This window comes from Loxodonta africana, chromosome 5, assembly GCF_030014295.1.
Source record: "Loxodonta africana isolate mLoxAfr1 chromosome 5, mLoxAfr1.hap2, whole genome shotgun sequence".
Taxonomy (NCBI): Eukaryota; Metazoa; Chordata; class Mammalia; order Proboscidea; family Elephantidae; genus Loxodonta; species Loxodonta africana.
Window position 1 is genome coordinate 84,020,886 of NC_087346.1, and position 25,911 is coordinate 84,046,796.

Sequence of the window (25,911 nt, forward strand, 5' to 3'; positions counted from 1 at the left end):
CCAACCCGACCTCACTGGTCCAAGTTTTCAGTAGGCAGAAGCTTACCAAGTGGCCTCAAAACACATAGGAACTGCCTTCCAGATGATATCAAAGGGTGGAATTTATCACCCGGCTTACCTGCAAGTTTTATTTAACTTTATGAATACTGCCTTAAAAATCTCACTATAAATATGAATAACCTTGTGATGTCTTCACATAAATACTTTAATATTATTAAGTAAGCCCTGCATTCTCACTATCAGGTAGATAGTATTATTCCTATACTATTGATAAATCAAGCTGTGAGTTTCTGTGGTGATGAGAAATCTGGCAATGGATATTGATGAAAGTTGCATAGCATGATTAATGTAATTGGTCTCGCTGAATCGTACACTCAAAAGATGTTGAACTGGCAAATGTTGGGTTATCGGTATTCTTACAACAATAAAAAGGAGAAAGCTAAGGGAAGGGAAGGTACACAGAGAGTACCGCAGCCCCAGCTACAATGTAACACTTACCTGGTTTTTAATGGGCACTAGAGAACATTAATAAAAGAGGTCCTAGAGAATTTTTCAGTAAAAAGTGCTTGTCCATCTTTTCCTGAGACTCATCCGTGATTACCACTCTTGACATTCTCAGCTTAGACCCATTTTTCCTGCAACAATGGTATCAGTCTCCTGTAACATCCATTTCTCTAGCCTACAAGCTACAAGAAAGAATATGAGAAGGTGCTGCCAAATACATTTAGATAAAGCGAGCAGCTTTCTTGAGTTAGTTATTGGAAGGTGGTTCATATCATCTGGCAAAGTATTCATTTTTGACAGAGAGGCATCACCTGCTTCAAAGCAAGGCCCCTTTTTTGCCATGCAGGACCACACTGATTCAGATTCTCATGGCCCAGGAAAGGTCTTAAAATTGCTTTCTGTGTTGAAGCAAAATTGGAAATAAATGAAACACCATAGAAAGGCTTCAGATTTTAACTTTAAAATATAAGCTCTATGAAACACATGAATGTCAGCATCCACAGAAACATACATATATGACTATGCACTTTCCCAGACCCATAGGCTCACCTTCTACTTCTTCTTCATCACACACATGCTTAAGGAAGGAAGCCCCTCTGTCCAGGACAGCTTCATCCTCCATCCTATAGTAATAGAAAAGAAAAAAAGAATGCTCAGACTTCTCCTGGAGGGAGCCACTTGAAGTAGCCCAGCTTCTGGGCAGGTTAACCTGCAAGCTGTTGTTCATGTTAACAAGGCACAGTCACTCTTCCTTTGGTGTCTGCAACTTCTTCACACAGCTCCTCTCATCTGGTGCTTGAAAATATGCCGGTCCCACATAGCTTCAGTTCTAACCTTGAGAGGGCACCCACATTGGACATGTGGAGAAAATATTCCCAGTCCTGCAGGCTGAATGTTGGGGGAGCTCCCCTTCAGGGTTTGCAAAAAAAAAAAAGATGAAAGCAAAAAAATACCAAGAGAGGAAGTTTGGTGTGTCTGGAGTGCTCGTGATGATCGTTTGTGGAAATCCAGCTTCAGTGCTTAGCTCTTTAAACACCCACTGCATAAAAACGTATACCCTCACACTCACACATGCACACCCACCCACACGAAGAGAGCGACAGGGAGTTAGTCTAGTGCACAGTGGGAGCCTAGCTTCCAGCCAGCCTCTTAATACCAGCACAGCCCAGTATTCTGTGTTGAGTGGCAAGCTTTGAGTCACATGTTGGCCTTACGGAAATCTGACATCTGAGGATTATCCAGCAACCCAGCTTCAGCAGGAGCCACATATACATGCCACCCATTCATTCATTTTCCACATTCTTATCACATGTCTCTGTCTATGTGTATCTGCCCTGTTAACTCTTCCCTGAAGGACACAAAGTTCTTCATTTTGTAACCACAGTATGCCGTCCTCCTGTTTCCTTACATAATAGGATCTACTCTGCAATTTCATAGGCTAAATAAGACCTAAGAATCCATCCAAGTAGTGACAGCGTTTACACGGCGTCCTGATGCCAAGCATGTTTCCAGTTTATAGTATGAGTGAATGCTTATTTCCATACTCTGTGGCTCCTTTTCAAGGCATTAATTTTGACATACAGAATCCCATGAACTCTATTTATAGAGGAAGCAGAAGGAAAATCCTGAATTGCTCAAATGCTGCTTATGTAGCACTGGTCTAGAAACAAAGAACCTTCTCTGGGGACAGCTGCTCTATGTCATAGTGTCCACGAGCCCTGCCAGGGAACCAAATGTTCACTTTGCATTCTGCTCCTCCAATTATATGTTCTGCAGGCGTTGAGTATCGTAGGTCTGTTTTCCATATTGTCTGCATAACTTATTCCTGGGCTTCAGATAGTTGTTATAATCTATGTGGATGTGCGCTGAATTCATATTTTCCTCCTTTCTATTTTAGGAGCATATCCACCTCACAAAGCAACCAGCTTAGCAAAAAAGTCACAAATTTGGTATCAGATACACCTTGGTTAAAAAAAATATCTAGTTCTGCCACTTAGTACTTGTGTAACCTGGAACCAAGTACTTACTCAGTGTTGAACTTTCTGAACCTGTTTTCCCATCTATAAAATTAAAACCTGCTTCCATCAAGTCAATTCCAACTCATGGTGACCCCATGTGTTACAAAGTAGAAATGCTCCACAGTGTTTTCTTGGCTGTATACTCTTTATAGAAGCAGATCATCAGGACTTTCTCCTGTGGTGTTGCTAGGTGTGTTTGAACCAACAATCTTTAGGTTCGTAGTTGAACACAACCGTTTGCACTACTCAGGGATCTTTCTATTTTTGTTTCGTTGTTAGTTGCCATCAAGCAATTAGAATTCAGGCAACCCCATGTGTTGCAGGGTAGAACTGTGCTCCAGAAGGTTATCAAGGCTGTGACCTTTCAGGATCACTAGACCTGTCTTTCGAGGCAACTTTGGGTGGGTTTGAACCACCAACCTTTCAGCTAGTAGTCGAGGGCTTAACCGTTTGTGCCATGCAGGGACTCATTTTCTATAAAATTAGGAGCAATAATATCAATCCCAAAGGACTGTTTTGAGATTCAAATTAGATAACACACATGAAAGTACTCAGCACAGTGCCTAGCACGGACATGTTTAATACTTGTAAGTTTCCTTCCTTTCTTCTTTTTCACCCTACCCAGCTACTGGTGGACAATGCCATTAAGAAACTCACTACCTTTGGATACTTGCAGAATTTCTTCTTTAAGAGATAGGAGACTTGTATGCCGTAACTCATCCTGATATATTCCTGCTTCCTTCTCTATTCACAAATGAAAAATATAAATCTAAATGCAAACAATATACAGGCCAGCCTTTAAGATTACAGTGGAAAAGAGAAGCCTTGAAGACTTGAGAGGTCAAGTCATTTACCAGCCTCTCTGAGGCTCTAATGTCACCCTATTTCCCATGAGGATTAAATGATACAGCATATTCACTGATTCAGCAAATGTTTACTTAGTGTCTCTATGTTCCTGGCACTTTTCAAAGGGAGGAGAATACATACATGAATAAGACAGGCAAGGTTCCTAATAAACCAATAACAAATAGATGAACAAGGTAACCTCAAATAGTATTAAGCACTTCATAGAAAATAAAATGGGCAGGGGCTACCTGACACAGGATGGCTCAGATGAGGCTTCTGAGGAGGTGACATCTGGGCAAAGGCAAGAATGATAAGAAGGAATCAACCATGTGAAGATCTGGGGGCAGGGCATTCCAAGCAAAGGGAACAGCAAGAGCAAAGACCCTAAGGGCAGAGCAAGTTTAGCACATTCAAGGAACAGAAACAAGGTCAGTGTGACTGGACGAAGAGACAGAGGGTCAATGGTAGGAAACAATGCTGGAGCAAGTTGGGGCTGCTCAGGCCAGGGTAAGGAGTCAGAATTTTATCCTAAGTGTTACGAGAGCCACTGAAGGGTTTTAAAGAAGCCCCGGTGGCACAGTAGTTAAGAGCTGGCTGCCAGCCAAAAGGTTGGTGGTTCGAGCTCACCAGCCATTTCACGGAAGAAAGGTGTGGCAGTCTGCTTCTGTAAAGATTACAGCCTCAGAAACCCTATGGGGCAGTTCTATTCTGTCAGAATCGACTCGATGGCAATGGGTTTTCGAAGGGTTTTATGTTGGGAGTGACGTGAACTGTTCTACCTTTTTAAAAGATCACTCTGGCTGCTATGTGAAAATGGATAATCAGGGGACAAGAGAAAATAGGAACCAATCACAGGAGCCCAGAGACACGTGTTGGGAGGAAATCAAGAGTTCTGTTTTTGCCCCTTTAAGGATGAGATACTTACATGTGAAAAAGAAAATGTCAGGTACCTGACTAAATGTGAGTTTGGAACTCAGGAGGTCAGGGCTGGAGATGAACATCTGGGAATCTCAGGATAAAACTGGTATCTGAAGCTCTTACTAGATGGGATCATCCACGAAGAGAGGGCAGAGACAGAGGAATGGAGGACCTAAGACCAAGCACTGGGGCATGCCAACATTCACAAGCAGAGCAGAGGAAAAAGAGCAGTCAATGACGTAAGACGAACCAGGTGAGAGAGATGTGGAGGAAGTCAAGAGAAGAGAAGAGCACTGCGGCTTTGATGCTGAGAAAGATGAAGACAGAGAAGTAAAAATGGATTTTGGCAACATGGAGGTCATCGGTGACCTTGGCAAAAGCACCCGAAACATCACAGCCAGTACTAGACAGAGGGCACTCAATAGTTCTCCTTTCTTCTTCCCACCCTCTTCCATTCAATCATTCAAATAAATATTTACTGAGTACCTATATGTGCCAGGCTCACTTCTAGGCACTGGAGATACAACGATGAGCCAGACAGACCAGGTCCCTGACACCATGGAGGTTACATTCTAGTGTAATTACAATATGCCTGTCTCAAAGGCCCCTCTTAGGAACCCGTGAGAGTTGATCCAATGTGCAAGAACCTATCAGTAATACAGCATGCCTAGACACAGGTAAGGATCAGCTTAATGGGAAATCTTCCTCAAAGACCTCAGAAGTACAACAAAATTCTGAAGGTCTGCACTGCTACAGGTACATTAATAGTACTATCTCCCTTTTGGCAGGCAAGGAGTAGCTGAGCTCACATTTCTTCTCAGAACTAACTCTTTCCAGTCCTATCAGCCTACAGAATTCAACACAATTTCCTGTGCAACATCATTTCTGCACCCCACGACTCAGCAAGTTGGTCCTAAAGTCTTTTGGGGTCTTCTTACGTATTTTCTAAATAAAATATTTAGCTTTCATGCCTAAGCTCTTCCCAAAATTTCACGCAACAGTTAAAGGGGAAGTAAAGGAAGAAAACCAATCACAACTGGAGAGGAGGGTTAATGGCGCGAAGCCCTCTCCATAGACTGGAGAAATGATCCAGCACCGTCAGCATGTTCCATCTGAGTTAGGGAGTGAAAATAATGATTGGTGCCTTCCTTGGCTCTTTGATACGTATTTCACATTCCCTCCAAGACTATACATAGCAAGTAATTAGAAACTTGGTTCTTTCTGAGGGACAATGCAGAGCATCTGAAAGCAGGTTCTTCCCTGTAGGGAAAGAAAAGGAATGAGTGCTGCCGACTGAAAGTATGAAACCTGCACAGCCACAGTGGCCTTCCCTCAAGCAATCCTCCACTCATCCTCAAGAGCAAGTCCAGTTTGGTGCGCGAAGTATAGGGATTTTATGATTTCCTCCGTTTTCACACCACAACTGTCAATTATTTGGGTTTGTGTCTCCCCTCCCCCTTAAAATCCTCCCAGCAGTTGCTTGCTATTATTAGTAAGGCAGAAAATATCTTTTAAAATGACCCTCGGACCAAAACAGTTTTCCCCTCAATCGACAGGAAGAAATTAACTCGTCTAGTCCCTCATCAATCCCCAAAGCCCATTCTTGCAATGTCCCTTTCACAAGGACTGCGTTTGCTGGGAACAAAGAAGGGAAGCAACATGCTCCTAAACAGCTCCCTGGGTTGCTCACATCACCAGCATGAGGCAAAGTTCAGAAGAGATTTGGAAGCTTCTCATCAGTATTACGGGGCTAAGGGTCATGGCAGTTGTATAAAACACACACAGGACCAATACTGATTTCCATCATCGGGGCTTCTGATGGTAGAAGTTTTACCCCTTCTATAGAGATCCACACCCAAAGTGGAGTTTTTCTCATTCTCTGTTATTCCAGGACAATAAAATGATTTAACTGTAACACATGTCCTTTCTGCTGCCAAACGGGCTGGCCTTCACCAGCCGGTCCTAATCACTGAGCAGGCTTGCAAGGGTGACTTAAGCCTGGCACGAGAAACATTTGTGCAAAACTGTCAGCCATTGGGCCTTGAACACCCATCTACATTCCACCCCTCTGAGCTCCTACCCCCACAGCCCTTGCCAACTGCCAACGTGCTCACCAGCTAGTCCACATAGCGCGAGCAGCTGCCACTCAGCCAGTCAGCAAGTGGCAGGCCGCCAGCACACAAGTTTCAGAATGCAAGCCTGTCCCTGTAACAGTGCTGCTAAAGGTTGAAGGTCTTTGGGTGTACTAGCCTTTAGATTCGCCTCAGTTGCCCTCCCACCCTCCTTCTCCCATCCCTCCCCTTTTATACCTCCCACGGTAGCATTTCACTGGTCTCTATAGTAACAGCATCTGGTTTCAGAGTTACAACATTATACAGCACAATTCTCCTCCTAGCCCAAGCCTTTTGCCAAAGGATGCACCAGCAAAAAGGCTGCTGCTTAAGGTGGAACCACCACTTTTCTTCATACCCTGGGACTGCAGCTATACTGCACGCTTTAGGGTCACAGCAACTGCACTGCTCTGCCCCAGGGGAAGCGGAAAACAGGCTTCCAACCTTGGCACGCTAGCCGAGCCATTAGCCGGTGTGGAGAGGATCCGCTCTGGGACTTGCAGTCATCATCGAAGAGTCAGTCCACTCTCCTTCACCCACTGCATCTCTGCTTAAGTAAGCCACACATACCTCAAATTAATAGCGAGGGCTTTCTGACTACTTCCAAAAAGGCATCAGGGGGATGACGCCCTAGGAAGCACGCCCATCCCAGAGTTTGACACCACTGATTCTTTCCAGGCATACAGCTTAAAGTTTGTTAGTCAACCTCGTATATAAACTCCTTCCACTTTATCTTCACTAGCTTGATCTGATTATGACATCCAGCAAACCCCATAATCTCTCACTTCACAATGGCTTTCCTGTGCATAGCAAATGTTTAAACAGTTCTTTACACACATGCCCGCACACACACCGAAGTGACGCACGCGCGCAGGGGAGTAGGCAAATACTAGGAAGTGAAGAGTTTTATTATCATTAGCCGCTGCTGCCATGAAAATCATATTTACAGTGTGCATAAGGGCTTTTATCTGAGGACAAAGAGGTGTTAATCTCAAGACTCAGAGTTCAAAACCAGGCTGTCCTGGCTACCTGGCTGGTCTTCGATCAGATGGTAGGCAAAAATCAGCATTTTCACAGATCTTTTTCAGGAGCTATGCAAAATGCAATAATCAGTCCTAACATCTAAAACTATACACTCGTATACACATTCAGAGTTCTATTCCCTATTCCAATCATTTCTAAGGGCTGGGGGAACCACTGTCATTATAAATCATTTGCAAATATGACTTTTTGTTCCAAACTTTTTAAAACCTCCCAGAATTTTGCAGGTTCTTTTGTTGTTTGCTATAAAATCTGCTGTTCACATTCTCAACACACACATAAAGAACAGCGTTAATTCTCCCAGCCACAGGCGACCGGGGAGAGCAGTCTCAGCGGCTGCAAAGTGCACTGCCATCTTTCGGCAACATGTGCTCACTACAGGGAACCGGAGGGCGAGGGCGGAGGAAAAGCTGCAAGCTTTCCCTGCAAAACTTCCGAGGGACCCCATGAGGACTTTTCACTCCCACGGGAAGTCAGGGAGCAGAACGCGGTTGTTAGGTTAACTGCAGAGACTGCTGGAGCTCTGGACATACATGCTGACGGAAAAAGACACGGGTGCAGCAAGCCTGACAAGCATGACTAATGACAGAGGCAACTCCAGGAGATCAGCCTGCAACAAAGCACAGCAAATCCCCCTTGCGGAGTTTAGGAGAACCCTAATCAGCCTGGAAATTTACATAGGCCCAGGGCCAGGGAGAAATGTGTGACAGCCCCACACGAAATCAGGCTGTAGACTGGTTAAAAGGTGAAAATGCAACCCAGAGCAGGGTCACGCCAAACATAATTCTGGATTTATGAACTGTATTAAAAGTTCATTTGCCCTCTTGGGCATTTATCCCAGAGAAATGAAAAGTTACGTTCACACAAAAGCCTCTGCATGAATGTTCAAACCAGCTTTATTTGTAATAGCCACAAACTGGAATTAGACCAGATGTGCTTCAACAGGTGAATGGTTAAACTAGGGTATATACATACCACAGAATACCACTCAGCAACAAAAGGAACAAACTATTGATACATACAACAAAGTAAATGAATTTCCAGGAAATTATGCTGAGTGAAAATAGCCAATCCCAAAGATTATATACTGTATGATTCCACTTATGTAATATTTTTGAAATGACAAAAAAAAATTAAATGAAGGGCACATTAGTGGTTGCCAGGGATTAGAGACTAGGATGAGTGAGATGCAGGGGAGAGGTGGTTATAGTTATGAAAGGGCAACACAAAGAATTCCTGTGATGTTGGAACTGTTCAGTAGCTTAACTGTGGAGGTAGATACACGAACCTACACATGTGATAATACACACAAACAAATACGCACACACAGAGAAATGAGAAGTAAAATTGGGGAAATCTAAATAAATTCAGTGGGTTGTATCAATGCCAATATCCTGGTTGCAATATTATACTAAAGTTTTACAAAATGTTACTATTGGGGAAAATGGCAACTTATTCAAGGAATTCCTCCGTATTATTTCTTACAACTGCTTGTAAATCTACAATTATCTGAATAAATTTCAATTTCAAAAACATTCACTTGTAAATCTGATTTTTTTCCACTTCCCCCCTAGAAACATTATTCTGCATGGTGTCATGTACATAGGTCAGCTCATCAATACATATGCAGAATCAGGCAGAATTGAGCACAAATTTGGAGCCGCCCTTCAGTAACTATGTGACCTTGAGAAAGTTAATTGACCTCTCCCTTCAATGTCCTTTAAAATGAGCCTAAAACACTTCCCAAATTGGTTGGAGCATTAAATAAGCTCCTGGAGTAAATGAATTCAATGCATTTTAGTTGAATTTAAATCAAAGGTCCCCAGGGCCTGCGAGTACAACCAGCTGCCGTTGAGTCAACTCCAAATCATAGCAACCCCATGTGTGTCAGACTACAACTGTGCTCCGTAGATGGCTGATTTTTCAGACGTAGAACACCAGGCCTTTCTTCCTACGTGCCTTTGGGTGGACTCGAACCTCCGAACTTTCAGTTAGCAGATAAGTGCATGAAAAGTTTATACCACCCAGGGACTCCCTGGAAAGTATAGTAGAGTATTAACAGTGTACAGACCCTACGGCCATAATTCTGTTGCCATGAGCAAATGCATGGGAATTTCAATTGCGGAGACCAGAGATTTAAAAAAAAAAAACCTAAGGCCAAAGGATCAGACTCTTCTCTTCCATCTCCATGCTGGAGCAAGGTCTCCTCTAACCTCTGATGCCAACTGAGCTCTGAAACATGGATGCCAGTTCAGCAATAAAGGACAAGGAAAAAAAACTGAGAAAAGGATGGAGACAGACTCGAGCGAGGACAGGAATGGGGGCCGAGGCGAGGTGAGAGACGAAGGCAGAATCTGCTGGACAGTAGTTAAGTGCTGAAAAGGGACTGAGGCTTGGGTGAGGCCCTCAGGACCCTGCTCTGACTTAGCCTACATCCAGTCTCACGTGCTCATTTTTTTTAATGGGCCTTCCCATGTGCTTCCACTACCACCACATGTTCCTTCTGACCAGTGCTCCACTGTAGAACAGGGCAGCCTCATTCCTACCACAGAAATGAGGCACTTCCCCTTTAAAAGTTTTCTCAGAGTTTTTAAATGGTAGGCATAGGAAAAAGATGTTCCCTTCTAAACTCTTCTGACTTCTCATCGCCCCTCTTCAAGAGTGGGATCAGGCAAAATGAAATGGCTGGGGATGTTCCATGCGAAAAGCCAGGGTGGGAGGACAGCAGTGGCCATGCCCATCCTCATCCTCATCTTCATCCTCCTCACACTACCAGTTCATCAGTCGAGTGCCAAAGATAAGGACATTGAAGGTTCTTACCAAATTCTGCAGTCTGAAATTGATCAAACATGCAATCAAGATGCATTGATAATTACTGGTGATTGGAATGCAAAAGTTGGAAACGAAGAAGGACTGGCAGTTGGAAAATGTGGCCTTCGTAACAGAAATGATACTGGAGATCACAAGATAGAATTTTGCAAGACCAACAACTTCTTCATTGCAAATACCTTTTTTCACCAACATAAACAGTGACTGTACACATGGACCTCATCAGTTGGAATATGCAGAAATCAAATTGACCACATCTGTGAAAAGAGATGATGGAGAAGCTCAATATCATCAGTCAGAACAAGGCCAGGGGCCAACTGCAGAACAGACCATCAATTGCTCATATGAAAGTTCAAGTTGAAGCTGAAGAAAATTAGAGCAAGTCCACAAGAGCCAAGAAACAACCTTGAGTATATCCCACCTGAATTTAGAGACCATCTCAAGAATAGATTTGATGCACTGAACACTAATGACTGAAGACCAGACGAATTGTGGACATCCTACACGAAAAAAGCAAAAGATCAATAAAAAGACAGGTAAGAATGAAAAGACCAAAATGGATGTCAGTAGAGACTCTGAGACTTGCTCTTGAATGTCCCCTAGCTAAAGCCAAAGGAAAATACGATGAAGTAAAAGAGCTGAGCAGAAGATTTCAAAGGGCAGCTCAAGAAGACAAAGTATTATTAAAGTATAGTAAATGTGCAAAGAGCGGGAGCTAGAAAATCAAAAGTGAAGTACACACTCAGCACTTCTCAAGCTGAAAGAACTGAAGAAAAAATTCAAGCCTCAAGTTGCGATCCTGAAGGATTCTACAGGGAAAACACTGAAGCATCAAAAGATGGAAAGAATACAGAGTCACTGCACTGTACTGAAAAGAATTGGTCAACGATCAAACATTTCAAGAGGTAGCATACGATCAAGAACCTATGGTACTGAAGGAAGAAGTCTGACCCGCACAGAAAAAAAATAAAGTCTCCAGGAATTGACAGAATAACAATTGAGCTGTTTCAATAAAAGGATGCAGCATCTGAGGTACTCATTCAGCTAGGTCAAGAAATTTGGAAGACTGCTTCCTGACCAACTGACTGAAGATATTCACATTTTACCCATTCCAAAGAAAGGTGATCCACCAGAATGAGGAAATTTTCAAACGATATGATTAACATCACAAACAGGTAAAATTTTGCTGAAGATCATTCAAAAGCAGTTGCAGCAGTACATCAACAGGGAACTGCCAGAGCTTCAAGGCTGATTCAGAAGAGGACGTGGAATGAAGGCTATCATTGCTGATGTCAGATGGATCATGGCTGAAAGCTAAGAATACCAGAAAGATGTTCACCTGTGTTTTATTGACTGCACAAAGACATTCGACTATGTGGATCATAATAAATTATGGATAACACTTTGAAGACTGGGAATTCCAGAACACTTAATTGTGTTCATGTGGACCTATACATAGACCCAGCAGCAGTCATTCAAACAGAACAAGGGGATACTGAGTGGTTTAAAGTCAGGAAAGGTGTACATTAGAATTGTATTCTTTCACCATACTTATTCAATCTGTATGCTGAGCAAATAATCCAAGAACCTGGACTATATGAAAAAGAACGCAGCATCAGGATTGGAGGAAGACTCATTAACAAACTTTGATATGCAGATGGCACAACCTTGCTTGCTGAAAGTGGAAAGGACTTGAAGCACTTACCGATGAATATCAAAGACCATAGCCTTCAGTATGGATTACACCTTGACATAAAGAAAACAAAAATCCTCACAACTGAATCAATAAGCAACATCATGATAAATGGAAAAAAGGTTGACGTTGTCAAGAATTTCATTTTACTTGGATCCACAATTAATGTCCATGGATGCAGCAATCAAAAAATCAAAGGATTTATTGCACTGGGCAAATCTGCCACAAAAGACCTCTCTAAGGTGTTAAATGTTACCTTGAGGACTGACCCAAGCCATGGTATTTTCAATCACCTCATACGCATGCAAAAGCTAGACAATGAAAGAAGACCAAAGAAGAATTGACACCTTTCGACTAATGGACCTCAACTACCACGGACTCCCCCAGACTAAGTCCAGGAGGATTGGATGGTGCTTGACTACCACCTCTGCCTGCTCTGACAGGGATCATAACAGAGGGTGTACCTGGGCAGAGCAAGAGAAAAACAAAGGACAAAATTCAAACTCAAAAAAAGACCAGACTTACTGGTCTGACAGAGACTGGAGAAACCCTGAGAGTATGGCTCCTGGACACCCTTTTAACTCAGTACTGAAGTCACTCCTGAAGTTTACCCTTCAGCGAAGTATCAGACAGCCGATAAAACAAACAATAACACTCGTAGTTCAACCATGTATATGAGACTAAATGGGCACACCAGCCCAAAAGCAAAGACAAGAAGGCAGAGAGGGATAGGAAAACTAAACTACTGCCGTCAAGTCGATTCTGACTCATAGTGACCCTATAGGACAGAGTAGAACTGCCCCATAGAGTTTCCAATGAGCGCCTGGCAGATTTGAACTTCTGACCTCTTGGTTAGCAGCCATATAGGAAAACTAGACGAATGGAAATGGGGAACCCGAGGTGGAGAAGGTGAGAGTGTTGATACATCGCAGGACTGGCAACCAATGTCACAAAACATTAATGAGAAACTTATTCACTCTGCAAACATTCACTAAGGCATAATTAAAAAAAGAAGAATTGATACCTTTGAATTATGGTATTTAGTATTGAATATACCATGGACCACCAGAAGAACAAACAAATTTCTCTTGGAAGAAGTACAGCCAGAATGCTCTTCAGAAGAAAGGATGACAAGACATCATCTCACATACTTTGGGCATGTTATCAGTAGGAACCTATCCCTGGAGAAGGACATCATACTTGGTAAAGTAGAGGGTCAGCGAAAGAGAGGAAGACCCTCAATGACATGAAATGACACAGTGGCTGCAACAATAGGCTCAAACATAGCAATGATTGTGAGGATGGTACAGGACCAGGCAGTGTTAAGTTCTCTGTACATAGCATCACTGTGAGTCAGAACCAACTCGATGGCACCTACCAACAACAATGTAGGGATGTTCATCATCTATTAACAAAAATAAGTTAATTTTTTAATAATTATATTTTATGTTTTCACTGTTGAAAATATACATACCAAAACATACCCCAGTTCAACAATTACTACACGTACAAGTCAGTGATACTGATTACATTCTTCAAGTTGTCCAATCATTCTCACTGTCCTTTTCCGAATTGTTCCTCCCTGATTAACATAAACTCGCTCCCCCTTAAACTTCCTACCTGACCTTTTTAGTTACTGTTGTCAATTTGATCTGTATACATGTTTCTTTAAAAGAGCACAATGCTCAAGGCAGACATTCTTTACTAGTTAAACTAAACTGTTGTTTGCTTTGAAGAAGACTTCAGGGGTATTTTTTGCCTAAGGATCAAGGCTTAAAGATTACCTCTGGGCAATAGTTTTGAGGTTCATCCAGCGTCAGTGGATCCAGAAAGTCTGGATTCCATGAGACTCTGAAATTTGCTCTACATTTTTCACACTGTCAGTGAGGAATAAGTTACATATGTAAAACACTTACTACACACAGGCACTGTGCTAAGCACTTCCCATGATCTATTTAATTCAATCCTCACAATAACTCCACCAGGTAAGTACTGTTCATATCCCCGTTTTAAACTGTAATTTGAAGTTAAGTAACTTGCCCAAGGTCACACAGTAAGTATGAAGAGAAGACCAGACAGTCAAACTAAGCAGTCCACTATTTTAACCGTTACAATACTTTCCTTCAGAATTAATTAGTCCACAGTCACCAGTGATTACTATCAAGAACTTTTTTCTTAATGCTTGACTTAAATATAAATATACCCTCTTATAATTTCATTATGTCACTTATACTTACCTATTCCCCTACTTTGATGTACCCTCTGGACAAATGTTGAAGCACTCTCTAACAAGCATCCCATAATTAATTTCTTTATTTTTGTTTAGCAAACACGCAGACCTTATTATGTGCCAGTCACTGCTGTAAGTGCCTTACAAATATTAACTCATTTAATTCTCACAACAATCCAAGGAGGCATATACTACTTTTATCATCATCATCTCTGAAAAAAGCACAGGGTAATTAAGTAACTTGCCCAAGGTCACAGAGCTATTGTTATTACGTGTCATCGAGTCGGTTCCAACTCATAGCAACCCTATGTGCAACAGAACAAAACACTGCCTAGGCCTGCACCACCCTCACAAATGTTGGTATGTTAGAGCCCATTGTTGCAGCTACTGTGTCAATCCATCTCATTGAGGGTATTTCCTCTTTTTCACTGACCCTCTACTTTACCAAGCATGATATCCTTCTCCAGGAACTGGCCCTTCCTAATAACATGCCCAAAGTACCTGAGACAAAATCTTACCATCCTCACTTCTAAGGAGCATTCTGTCTGTACTTCTTCCAAGACAGATTTGTTCATTCTTTTGGAAGTCCATGGTATATTTATATACTTCACCAACACCAAATTTGAATGCATCAATTCTTCGCTGGTCTTCCTTATTCATTGTCAAGCTTTCACATGCATATGAGGTGACTAAATGCCATGGCTTAGGTCAGTTGCACCTTAGTCCTTAACGTGACATTTTTGCTTTTTAACACCTTAAAGACATCTTTTGTGGCAGATTTACCCAATGAAATACATCCTTTAATTTCTTTATTGCTGCATCCATGGACATTAATTGTGGATCCAAGTAAAATGAAATTCTTGACAACTTCAATCTTTTCTCCATTTATCATGATGTTGCTTATTGGTCCGGTTGTGAGGATTTTTGTTTCCTTTATGTTGAGGTGTAATCCATAGTGCAGGCTGTGGTCTTTGATCTTCATTGATAAGTGCTTCAAGTCCTCTCCACTTTCAGCAAGTAAGGTTGTGTCATCTGCATACCAAAGGTTGTTAATGAGTCTTCCTCCAATCCTGATGCTCTGTTCTTCTTCATGCAGTCCAGGTTCTCGGATTTTTTGTTCAGCATACAGACTAAATAAGTATAGTGAAACAATACAACCCTGACACACACCTTTCCTGACTTTAAACCACTCAGTATTCCCTTGTTCTCTTTGAACGACTGCCTCTTGGCCTATGTACAGGTTCTGCATGAGCACAATTAAGTGTTCTGGAATTCCCATTCTTTGCAATGTTATCCATAATTTGTTATGATCCACACAGTCAAATATCTTTGCGTAGTCAATAAAACACAAGTAAACATTTTTCTGGTATTCTCCCCTTTCAGCCAAGATCCACCTGACATAAGCAATAATATCCCTCATTCCATATCCTCTTCTGAATCCGGATTGAATTTCTGGCAGTTTCGTGTCGAGGTACTGCTGAAACCACTTTTGAATGATCTTCTGCGAAAATTTACTTGTGTGTGATATTAATGATATTGTTTGATAATTTCCACATTCCATTGGATCACCTTTCTTTTGCATCAGCACAAATAGGGGTCTCTTTTGGTAGGTTTGCCTGGAAGCTGTCTTCCAAGTTTCTTGGTAAAGACGAGTGAGCACTTCCAGCATTGCATCTGTTTGTTGAAACATCTCAATTGTTATTCTGTCAGTTCCTGGAGGCTTGTTTTTGTCAATGCCTTCAGTGCAGTTTGGACTTCTTCCTTCATTACCATTGGTTCTTGATCCTATGCTGCCTCCTGAAATGGTTGAAAGTCAACCAATTCTTTTGGGGTACAGTGATTCTGTATATTCCATCCATCTTCTTTTGATGTTTCCTGCATCGTTCAATTTTTGCCTATAGAATCTTTCAATACTGCAACTCAAGGCTTGAATTTTTTCTTCAGTTATTTCAGTTTGAAAAATGTGGAGCTTGTTCTTCCCTTTTGGTTTCCTAACTCCAGGTCTTTTCATTGTAATACTGTAATTTGTTGTCTTGAACCGCTCTTCGAAATCTTCTGTTCAGCTAATAACTGTCGAAGTCAGGGTTTGAACTCAGGCAGTCTGGCTCCAAAGTCTACGCTCTTAACCACTTTACCTTACTTAGCTGATTTGATTGATCCATTCCAAACTGTTTAGGAACATGAGATAACAAATATTAAACAGACCTTTGGTGAAAAGCAGACTGGCCAAAACACCTAAAGGGCATGAAACATTCCCCATGTCCTGTTTTGCAAATGCCTAAATTCACAAATATCACTATAGCATGTAATTTCTGCCATAACATGTGGTCACGTGAAAGCTTATGAGAGTTTCTAAATTCTCAAGGCAGAAAAGTAAGTCTGAGGTACAGGGCTTGGGCCATCCGCCAGGCTCAGTCTGTGCTCACCACTGACCCATGGGCTCACCACGTGTGTCTCTATAGAAGCACAAACTACTATGTGGTGTGACCTTTCAGTGTTGCCAGCAAATAGCTGAAATCACAATTGTTGGATCCACACATGCCAAGAATTTACTGTATCAAAAGCCAGAAGAGTGCCTCACTCACCATACTACTAGACAGAAAAACAACTTTTATCTCAACTTCCTGAGTGTAGTTCCATATTAATGAACACTGAAAACACTTCTCCAGTCTATCTTCCCTTACTAAAATGTCTCAATACTATTCAAAGTTTATCCTTTATTTAGGAATCTCTCAATGTATACTTGTGATCAAATTTTCCAAAGGATATGTAATTGGTTAACTCATTCACTCATTCATTTAGCCTATTTACAGAGTGTCTACTATGACTAGGCATATTCTTGATGTTAATGACAAATCCATGATGGGAAATAAACAACAAACAAAATAAAAAACCAAATTATATAATATGTTAGAAGGTGAGAGTGCTATGCAAAAAATGTAAAGAAGGAAGAAGTTCATGGGGTACTTTTGGGACTAGAAGGAGTCTCTGGGTGGTGCAAATGATTAAACGCTGGGTTACTAATCAAAGGCCAGCAATTCAGATCCACCCAGAGGCATCTTAGAAAGGGGTTGCCGTGAGTCAGAATCGACTCACAGCAACTGATTTGGTTTTGTTGGTGGGACTAGGGAAGCAGTGCAAATTTTAAATACCTAGTTAGGGAAGGCATCACCCTGTGGCTTGCTTCCTCACCTAAAGAAGGTGAGGAAGCAAGCCCTGTGGATATGTGAGGGAACAACACATGCAAAGACCCTGAGACAGGAAAAAAAAAAAAAAAGATCCTGCATATTCTTGGAACTGCAAGAAGCCCAGAGTCTGGAAACAGGGTAAACATGGAGGAGAGTAGGAGACAGGGTCAGAGAGGTAAAAGTAAAGGAGTGGAAGGGTGTGTACGGCCTTGGAGGCAACTGTAAGGGCTTTAGCTTTTTACTCTGAACAACTAGAAAGTCACTGGAGGGTTCTCAGTAGAAGAGCTTCCTCGAGCTTACAGGCTTCTTTCTTTTTTAAATCTCTGTCATTATATACACCTTCCCATTAAGGTCCTTCCTGGAGCCTACTCAGAAGGTCTTTCAAGGGCCACAGCTGGGTCAGCATCCTACAGCAGCCATGCCAGAACCTGATTTAATCCACTGTGCCTGCAGATCAAAGTGTGGAACGACACACCTTAGAAGACTTTAACCCAAAGTATTCAACACCTTCCCACTGACTTCAGCCTCATGCAGGCGCTGAACAATGAGTGGGTGCTCATAACTGGGGCCAATCTGAATTAACTTATTAATATAATCTGTATTAACTTCTGCCAAGCTAGCTGTGAAGTTCATTACTCACACAGTTGCCATCTGAACCCTTGCCTACCTAAATTTGCCCCAGGGATGGCAAACCTCAGTGTTAGAAGAGATGGTGCCAAAGCAGGTGATTAAAACATAGACATCATGAGAACAGCATGGGATTGGTTTGTTGGTCGCTTTTTAATACACATGATTCAAATCTATACTCTAAATAATAAAGGAATATGTTTAAAGTTGTTTTTAGCTCAGAGTTTACTGGATTAATTTTCAGATAGTAGGAAGGGCACAGGAAGATTGCAAATTCCATAGCTACACCTATTGCACTTTGGGGGGAAATGAAGTGAGCTTGTCAATTTTTGCATGTTGTTAATATTAGAATAAATGCCTGTCTGGCTCCAGTGGCTTGTTTGTACTTAAAGGAGTGAAAACCGCTAAGAAGGATGGCACTCCCCAACTTAAAAATACCTTCTTTAACTCTGGTAAATAAAAAGAGACCTATAAAACATAACTACCAAACGCAATGTGTGGGTTGAGATCCTCATTCCAACAAAGCAATATTAATATTTAAGTGACTGGTTATTAGATGATATTAAGTAGTTGTTAATTTTGTTAGGTATGAAAATGTCATTGAGGTTATATTTTTAAATGTCTTTGTCTCTTAGAAATACACACTTAAGTATTAACTGGTGATATAATATGATCTGAGATTTACTTTAAAATACTCCAGAAAAAAAAAAAAAAAGGAGGAGAGGTGAAAGAAGATTGGCAACATGTTCATAATTGTCAAAACGGAGTAATGGGTACATGGGGATTCATTGTACTATTCTCTCTTCTTTCGTTCATGTTTAAAGTTTTCCAAAACAAAATTTAAAAAAAAAAAAGAAACCTTTAAAATGATCATACACAGGCATCCTTCTTCTTTTATGCCAAATGTATTCCAGAAACATGTATAAATATAAAAGCACTAACATAGATATTCCTTATTCATTGTCCAGTTTTCACGTGCAAATAAGGCAACAGAAAACACCATGACTTGGGTCATGCACAGCTTAGTACTCAAAGTGGCATCTCTGCTTTTTAACACTTTAAAGAGGTCTTTTGCAGCAGATTTACCCAATGCAATATGTCATTTTATTTCTTTACTGCTACTTCCATGGGCATTGATTGTGGATCCAAGTAAGAGACCAAAGAAGAATTGACGCTTTTGAATTTGAATTACAGTGTTGACAAAGAATATTAAATATACCATGGACTGCCAGACGAATGAACAAATCTGTCCTGAAAGAAGTACAGCCAGAACAATCCGCAGAAGCAAGGATGGCAAGACTTTGCCTCACAGACTCTGGGCACATCATCAGGAGGGGCCAGTCCCCAGAGAAGGATGTCATGCTTGGTAAAGTGGAAGGTCAGTGAAAAAGAGGAAGACCCTTAATAAGCTGGATGGACACAGTGACTGCAATGATGGGCTCTAACATAGCAATGGCTGTGAGGATGGCACAGGACCAAGCAGTGTTTTCTTATGTTGTACATAGGGTCGCTTTGAGTTGGAACTGACTCGACAGCACCTAACAACAACAACATAAATATTGTTGACAACTTCAGTGATTCATTGTCAACCATTTCTTTCTAATTGGATCAAAAATCAACACCCATGGAAGCAGTAGTCATGAAATCAAATGACACAACGCATTGGGCAAATCTGCTCCAAAAGATTTTAAATTTTTAATAAGCAAAGATGTCACTTTGATGGCTAAGGTACATCTGACCCAAGCCATGGTCTTTTCAATTTCCTCATATGCATGTGAAAGTTGGGTATCAAAAAAGGAAGACAGAAGAACTGATGCATTTGAATTGTGCTGTTAGCGAAGACTACTGAATATACTATGAAGTACCAGAAGAATGAACATATTGGTCTCAAAAAAAATACAAACCACAATGCTCCCTGAAAGGGAGGATGTTGAGACTTCTTCTCACTTACTTTGGACGTCTTCAGGAAAAACCAGTCGCTAGCAAAGGACACCATGTTTGGTAAAACGGAAGGCCAACAAAAGCAGGGGAAACCCTCAATGAGATGGACAGACACAATGGCCACAACAACGGACGCAAACATCCCAACGACCATTAAGATGGCACAGGACCAGGCAGCATTTTGTTCTGTTATAAATAAGGTTGCATGAGTCGGAGCAGACTCAATAGCAACTACCAACAAGAACATAAATATGTTCTCTACAGATGATTATCTGCACAAAGAAATAAAAACTCTAAAACCTGCACCCATGTCTTCATTTTAGGCTAACAAATAAAAACATATATTAAGTATTTCAACATCTTTATTTTTTTCTTTTCCTTCACACCTTAAAACCCAAGCTTTCATCCAGTGAGGACTTGATTGACTTTGGCACGCCTAATGCTTTCCATCTTAGGCCAAACAAAACTAAGTTTATGGGATGTATGTTTCCGAGCATTAGCATCAGCATTTTTAACTTATTCCACTTATTTCTGTAAAATTACATGGCAAAATGCAGTCGAGCACTCAAATATTTGCAGCGACAAACACTGAGGCACAAATAAACACAATGATGTGACAAAACTGAAGTACAGGCTGGAGGGCAATGCAACCCTAAATGCACAGCAAATATCCCTCCACTTCTCGGCTGACACACAAAAGTACTAAGTCAGAACATGAAAGGTGACTTATGGGTCTTCTTACACATCAAAATGTGGCTTCTATGAAAGGTGAAGCTATGAAAGTTGGGACTGATGAACATTCAAATACATGTCTATGCACAAGACAGTGGGCCTTCCCCGGGATCCTAGAAGAGCAAAAAGTATCAAAAACCCACATAGTCCCTGTGCTAGACATCAGTGAGGGACAAGGGAAGAGAGGAAGAAAAATGTTCCCTGTGACACCGTATTGCCTTCTTATCAAACAGGAAACTCATTTTTTCCAAAGGAATAATAATACATTTGCTGGTTACATTCGAAGGCCAACTCACAAAAAAAAAATCAATTTACTGAAAATGTGGCCAAATTACAGCAATAATAATAAAAACTAATATAATAATGCTTTATATGAATTATTCAAAACTCACTACACCAACATATACGAAACCCTGGTGGAGTAGTGGTTAAGTGCTATGGCTGCTAACCAAAAAGTTCAGCAGTTCAAATTCACCAGGTACTCCTTGGAAACTCTATGGGGCAGTTCTACTCTGTGCTATAGGGTCACTATGAGTCAGAATTGACTTGACAGCAATGGGTTTGATTTTTTTTTTTTTTTTAAAGCAACATATAAGGAGCCCTGGTGGCACAATGGTTGTGCTCAGCTGCTAACTGAAAGGTTAGCAGTTCAAATCTACCAGCCGCTCCATAGGAGAAAGATGTAACAGGCTGCTTCCATAAAGATTACAGCCTTGGAACTCTTATGAGACTGTTCTGTTCTGTCCTATAGGGTCGCTATGAGTCAGAATTGTCTCTGCGGCAAGGAGTTTGAGTTTTGGTTTTGGACCAACATGTAAAATAAATGCTATTATTATCCCCATTTTACAGATTAGGAAGCTAAGACTTAAAAGGGTTAAGCAAGATGCCAAAGTCATTCAGCTTACTAAGTGATGAAACCTATTATAGATTATAGGCTAACAGTATCAAAATTACTAATAATAATATAGTGCTAATAGGATCATTTTAGCTACATCATGTGTGAAACAGACTTGTAGAGACTAGAATGGACCCTTAAGCATCATTTCTAATAGTGCTTTCTATGGGGAAATGCATTTTACATTTCAGATAACCAATTCAAAAATATATAGTGATAGCATTCCAAAAGTAAATTGGAAGCAGCATCTATTTAGTTAGAAAGATTATCAAATACGTAACTGAAATTAGAAGATAAACACCAGAAATACCTGTAATGGATAATCACAAGTAAATGAACAGTAATAAGTTGAGACAAGCCTACTCCAAGAAGAAATTACATACACACACTTTCTAAGGCAACTTTTTTCCTTTGCTTTTCTCCTTATCCAAAGTAAATTATCTACATAAACACAAGACAGCTAAAGACCAACGCCAAACATCAATCAGTTCTTAAAGATCCATTCAGTGTCATCTGGACATTTGGGACTTGCGTGTGAACTATTAACAACTGAAAGCAATTTCACAAGTCACTCATTAAGAAGGAAAATTATTTTTTCACTTAAATATCAGAAGAAAAGTCCCTTTGCCAAGAAGAGTCTTAGAAGAAGTTAAGATTTCTTTCCCTCCAATCTCCATTTATTTTAACTTTCATGGTCCTCCCATCTTATTAGTTGCAGCCAAACTGAAAAGGAAGAAGAGCGAAAAACAGTGTAAGTCAGACTATCACCACCACGTTCCAGCCTTGACAAAGGCCTAGGGGTCTGTTTTGGAAGTCTTCCTGCCTGGGTTTACAGTTCTGTGAAACCAAGAGTCAACTTCAGGAAATGGTAGCTAAGCACACAGATGATGGCATTCTTATACCAAATGGAATTGACGACCAGCTGAGAGCTGCCCATTTCTATTACGTTCACAAATCATTTTTGTTTACGACGAACTTAAAAATGCAAGCACATAATAAAACTACTCACTAAGCTGTGTGCATACTATTTTGCCTGATAGTAGCCAAATCACTTATTGCTTCATTTTACTATTAATTTGCAGTGCTTTATCATTAGTGTCAATGACCCATTCATTAGTAGAAATGTCTCATTACTCAGCCTCAGTAAGGGTCAGTTTACTTAAAAAAGAAACTCTGATGTCTGGGCAAATCTAAAGTGGTACGTCTGGTCCAATTCTGATTGTTCCTGCTTTGTCCTACTCACAAAATTTCTTTTAAAAAATTAATAAAGAATTTTTTAAATGAATGTAGTACAAATTATCATCTCTCTAAGATTCAATTTCCTCATTTGTAAAACGAGTTTAGCAATACCTACATTGTTCAATTGTTTTGAAGCTATGATGAGATAATATACATGAAAGTACCCTGCGTGGTAGGTGCTTGGCAGAAAGCTGGCATACAATACACGTAGCTAGTATTATCATGCAGCAGAGTCTCAATTTTTCCCAGACAAGCATAAGTTCTGAAGGTCACATTGCCAGCTACTGGTTGAGAGGTTATTCAAACCCAACTCCGTCTGAAGCCAACGCGCTTACTCCATGCTGCTTCTGCTCTGCTGCATGGAGTAGGAAGAAAAACCAGGTTGTTCTTCCAAAGTCTATTTTAAGCTTATTAGTTCTAGGTATAAAGGACGAGAGAGGCCTCCCTCTTCTAAAATTTATATAAAGTACAGGGGTATCAAGGAAAGAAATCTTGGGATACCAGAGGTCACATTTCTCAACTTGTTGATAATACCCAAAGGATTGAGTGGGAACATGGCTGTGCACTGGAAACAAGTCAGCAGAGTATTTTTGAAAGGTGATCACCTTTGGAAATACAGACTACATGTCTAATGTTTGTGACCAGGGGAAATAAAAAAAAAAACAGAAAATGAACCAAAATGCCAATTTTTAAAAATCAGAATAAAATAAAAATAGAAGTGACTGAAGGATGGTGGCAAGAAAAGGGAAAAATTGTATCCTGGGTTTTTCACTAGCGTATCTTTGGTAAGAACTAGTTTTCTAAAATTAATGATTTTTTAAAATAAAATGACAGGCTTAGTTGATGAGCAATAATAATTTCTCTTGTTTTGTAAAACTACTAACTCCGTATGACACTAAAAAATAATCAATAAGTTTTTTTTTTTTTTTTTTTATATGCTTGCTTTATCATGCACCAAACTATTTGCTAGTCCCTTTCCATACTTGTGATCTTTGCAACTATCCACAGCCCTATAGTGACTACCGGTTACCTAGATAGCACAAACTGTTTGTTGACAACTCGCCTAAAGTTTGGGTAGCTCAAACCCACCCAGAGGCACCTCAGAAGACGACAGACCTGGTGATCTGTATCTGAAAGGTCACAGCCTTGAAAACCCTATGGAGCAATAATAGTCTGCACACATGAGGTCGCCGTGAGTTGGAATCAACTCGATGGCAACTAACAACCAAAAACAGCAAGAACAGAGTGATTACTGGCTCCATTTTACAGAGGAAGAAACCTAGTCTCAGAGGCACAAAGGGAATAACCCAAGGGTACACAGCCTAAGAGAGGGAAGAATGGAAATTCACACTCAGATCTGTCTGACTATAAAACCTATGCTCTCCCTTACTTGATGTATAAATGCCCAGCACAGGGTTCATTTGATGTCTCCTCCCTCCTCAGTCATCTGGGAAAGGTACAAAGTGAATGGAATCTCCTTGAAGGATCAGACCCAGAGTTATCAGTGGATGAGCATTACCTTCTCCTTGGGAACCAAATCAATCATGTTGAAAACAGTGACGTTGGAAACAGGGTATTGATTCTTTTAGATGGGTGCTATTATGACAACAAGGTGTTTTGAAAGCATAACCATCTGCACCTTGGACAGGACCAGAATACAAAGTTCTTGGTTAACCAAAAAAAACAATCAAAAGTATATTAATGAATTCAGAAAGAACAAGCCCATCTGTGATATTTTAATCTACCCATACAATCAACAAGATTGAGCAGAGAGACAGACCCAGCCCAGACCCAGTGCCATCAAGTTGATGCCGACTCATAGCAACCCTATAGGACAGAGTAAAACTGCCCCACAGAGTTTCCAAGGAGCGCCTGGGGGATTCGAACTGCTGGCCCTTTGGTTAGCAGCCGTAGCACTTAACCACTATGCCACCAGGGTTTCCAGAGGACAAAAGGACACACTAAATGACTTCTAACGTTTGTTGTATGATACCACCATGATCGTACAGGGTATTACTTTCAACGTGCTCAAAGAGTTTCTTCACAAAATGTATTTATTTTCTCAACATGCCTAATAACTTCCTAGCAGATAGGTAATATATTGTGTCCAACTTAAAGATACTTCTGAAAAAAGGAGATTCTCGGCATATGAGAAAATCACAGCAGAACCAAAATCATAATCCAATCTCTCATATAGAACTTATTTCACTGGATAAAGTTGCTACTGTGTCAACTGTGAATCCTGATGCTTCCCAACTAGTGCACTGAGAATAAGTGACAGGTGGGTCGAAACAGCCATTCTCTCACTGGGGCCGCCAGGAAGGGCCGGGCTTAACCACAGTCCCAGGCCAGTTACCTCCAGCTGCTAAAGGTCTAGGCCACTGACCTCAGTGTGTCATACAAATATTATTCTTTTCTAAGTATTCTATGATGTGGAAAAGATTTGGAAGCGTTAGTAAATGAATCTGTCATTTCGTCAACTTTCCTGATCAGGAAATGCTAACAGCTTAGAAAATTCACAATGTACCTGAAGTGGCTTGAGTAACCAACCCCTTCAATTCTCTTCCTTATCCACAGGGCCTTTATTTTTCTGATGGATTTTGGCCAATGTCATCCCAGACTGAGGATGACACACTTGTCTGAAGTACTGTGTACAGGGCTGTGTAAACCAAATTAGGAGGCCACAGCTGAAGGCACTTCTACATCCTAAGGTTAGCAGATGCCAAAGGCAGAGTTCTCACACAGTTCAGTTCTCCACACAGTCCAATTATAAACCTCCAGTAGCTCTGCGTGCCTGGAGGCAACCACAAGAAAAATGATGGGAGACATTAGTGCCTACTGAACAATCACAAAGCTACTGCTAGGAAGCAGCCTGAGTGGTAGCTGAGAAGAGGAAGACTTCCCTTCTCTCTGTTTCATTCTCCACTGTATTTATCAATCCACAGTAAGTACAATCATAAAGACAGCCACAGAAATGACCTGTTTATTAAGAGCAACACGTGTGCAGTGAAAAATCCACAGTAAGACGGGCCTGTGTGATGCCAAAGAAGCCTCTGCCTTGAAGCCCACCAGCCAGGAAGCAGAGCTCTCCTGGCACCA

General features: G+C 41.0%; 1 protein-coding gene across 3 annotated transcripts in view; it reads right to left on the reverse strand.

The window, feature by feature from the left end:
• The window catches only part of SLC4A4 (solute carrier family 4 member 4), a 392,825-nt gene that overhangs the window by 335,494 nt on the left and 31,420 nt on the right, over nt 1-25,911 (reverse strand). For 2 of the 3 annotated variants that reach the window (XM_064285722.1, XM_064285720.1), the window contains exon 1: nt 1,054-2,587. In XM_064285722.1, the coding sequence (XP_064141792.1) occupies nt 1,054-1,231 (178 nt within the window). In that variant the 5' untranslated portion in view covers nt 1,232-2,587. Of the gene's footprint in view, nt 1-1,053; nt 2,588-25,911 lie in introns of those variants that run through there. The other variant, XM_064285721.1, reaches the window with a different exon arrangement.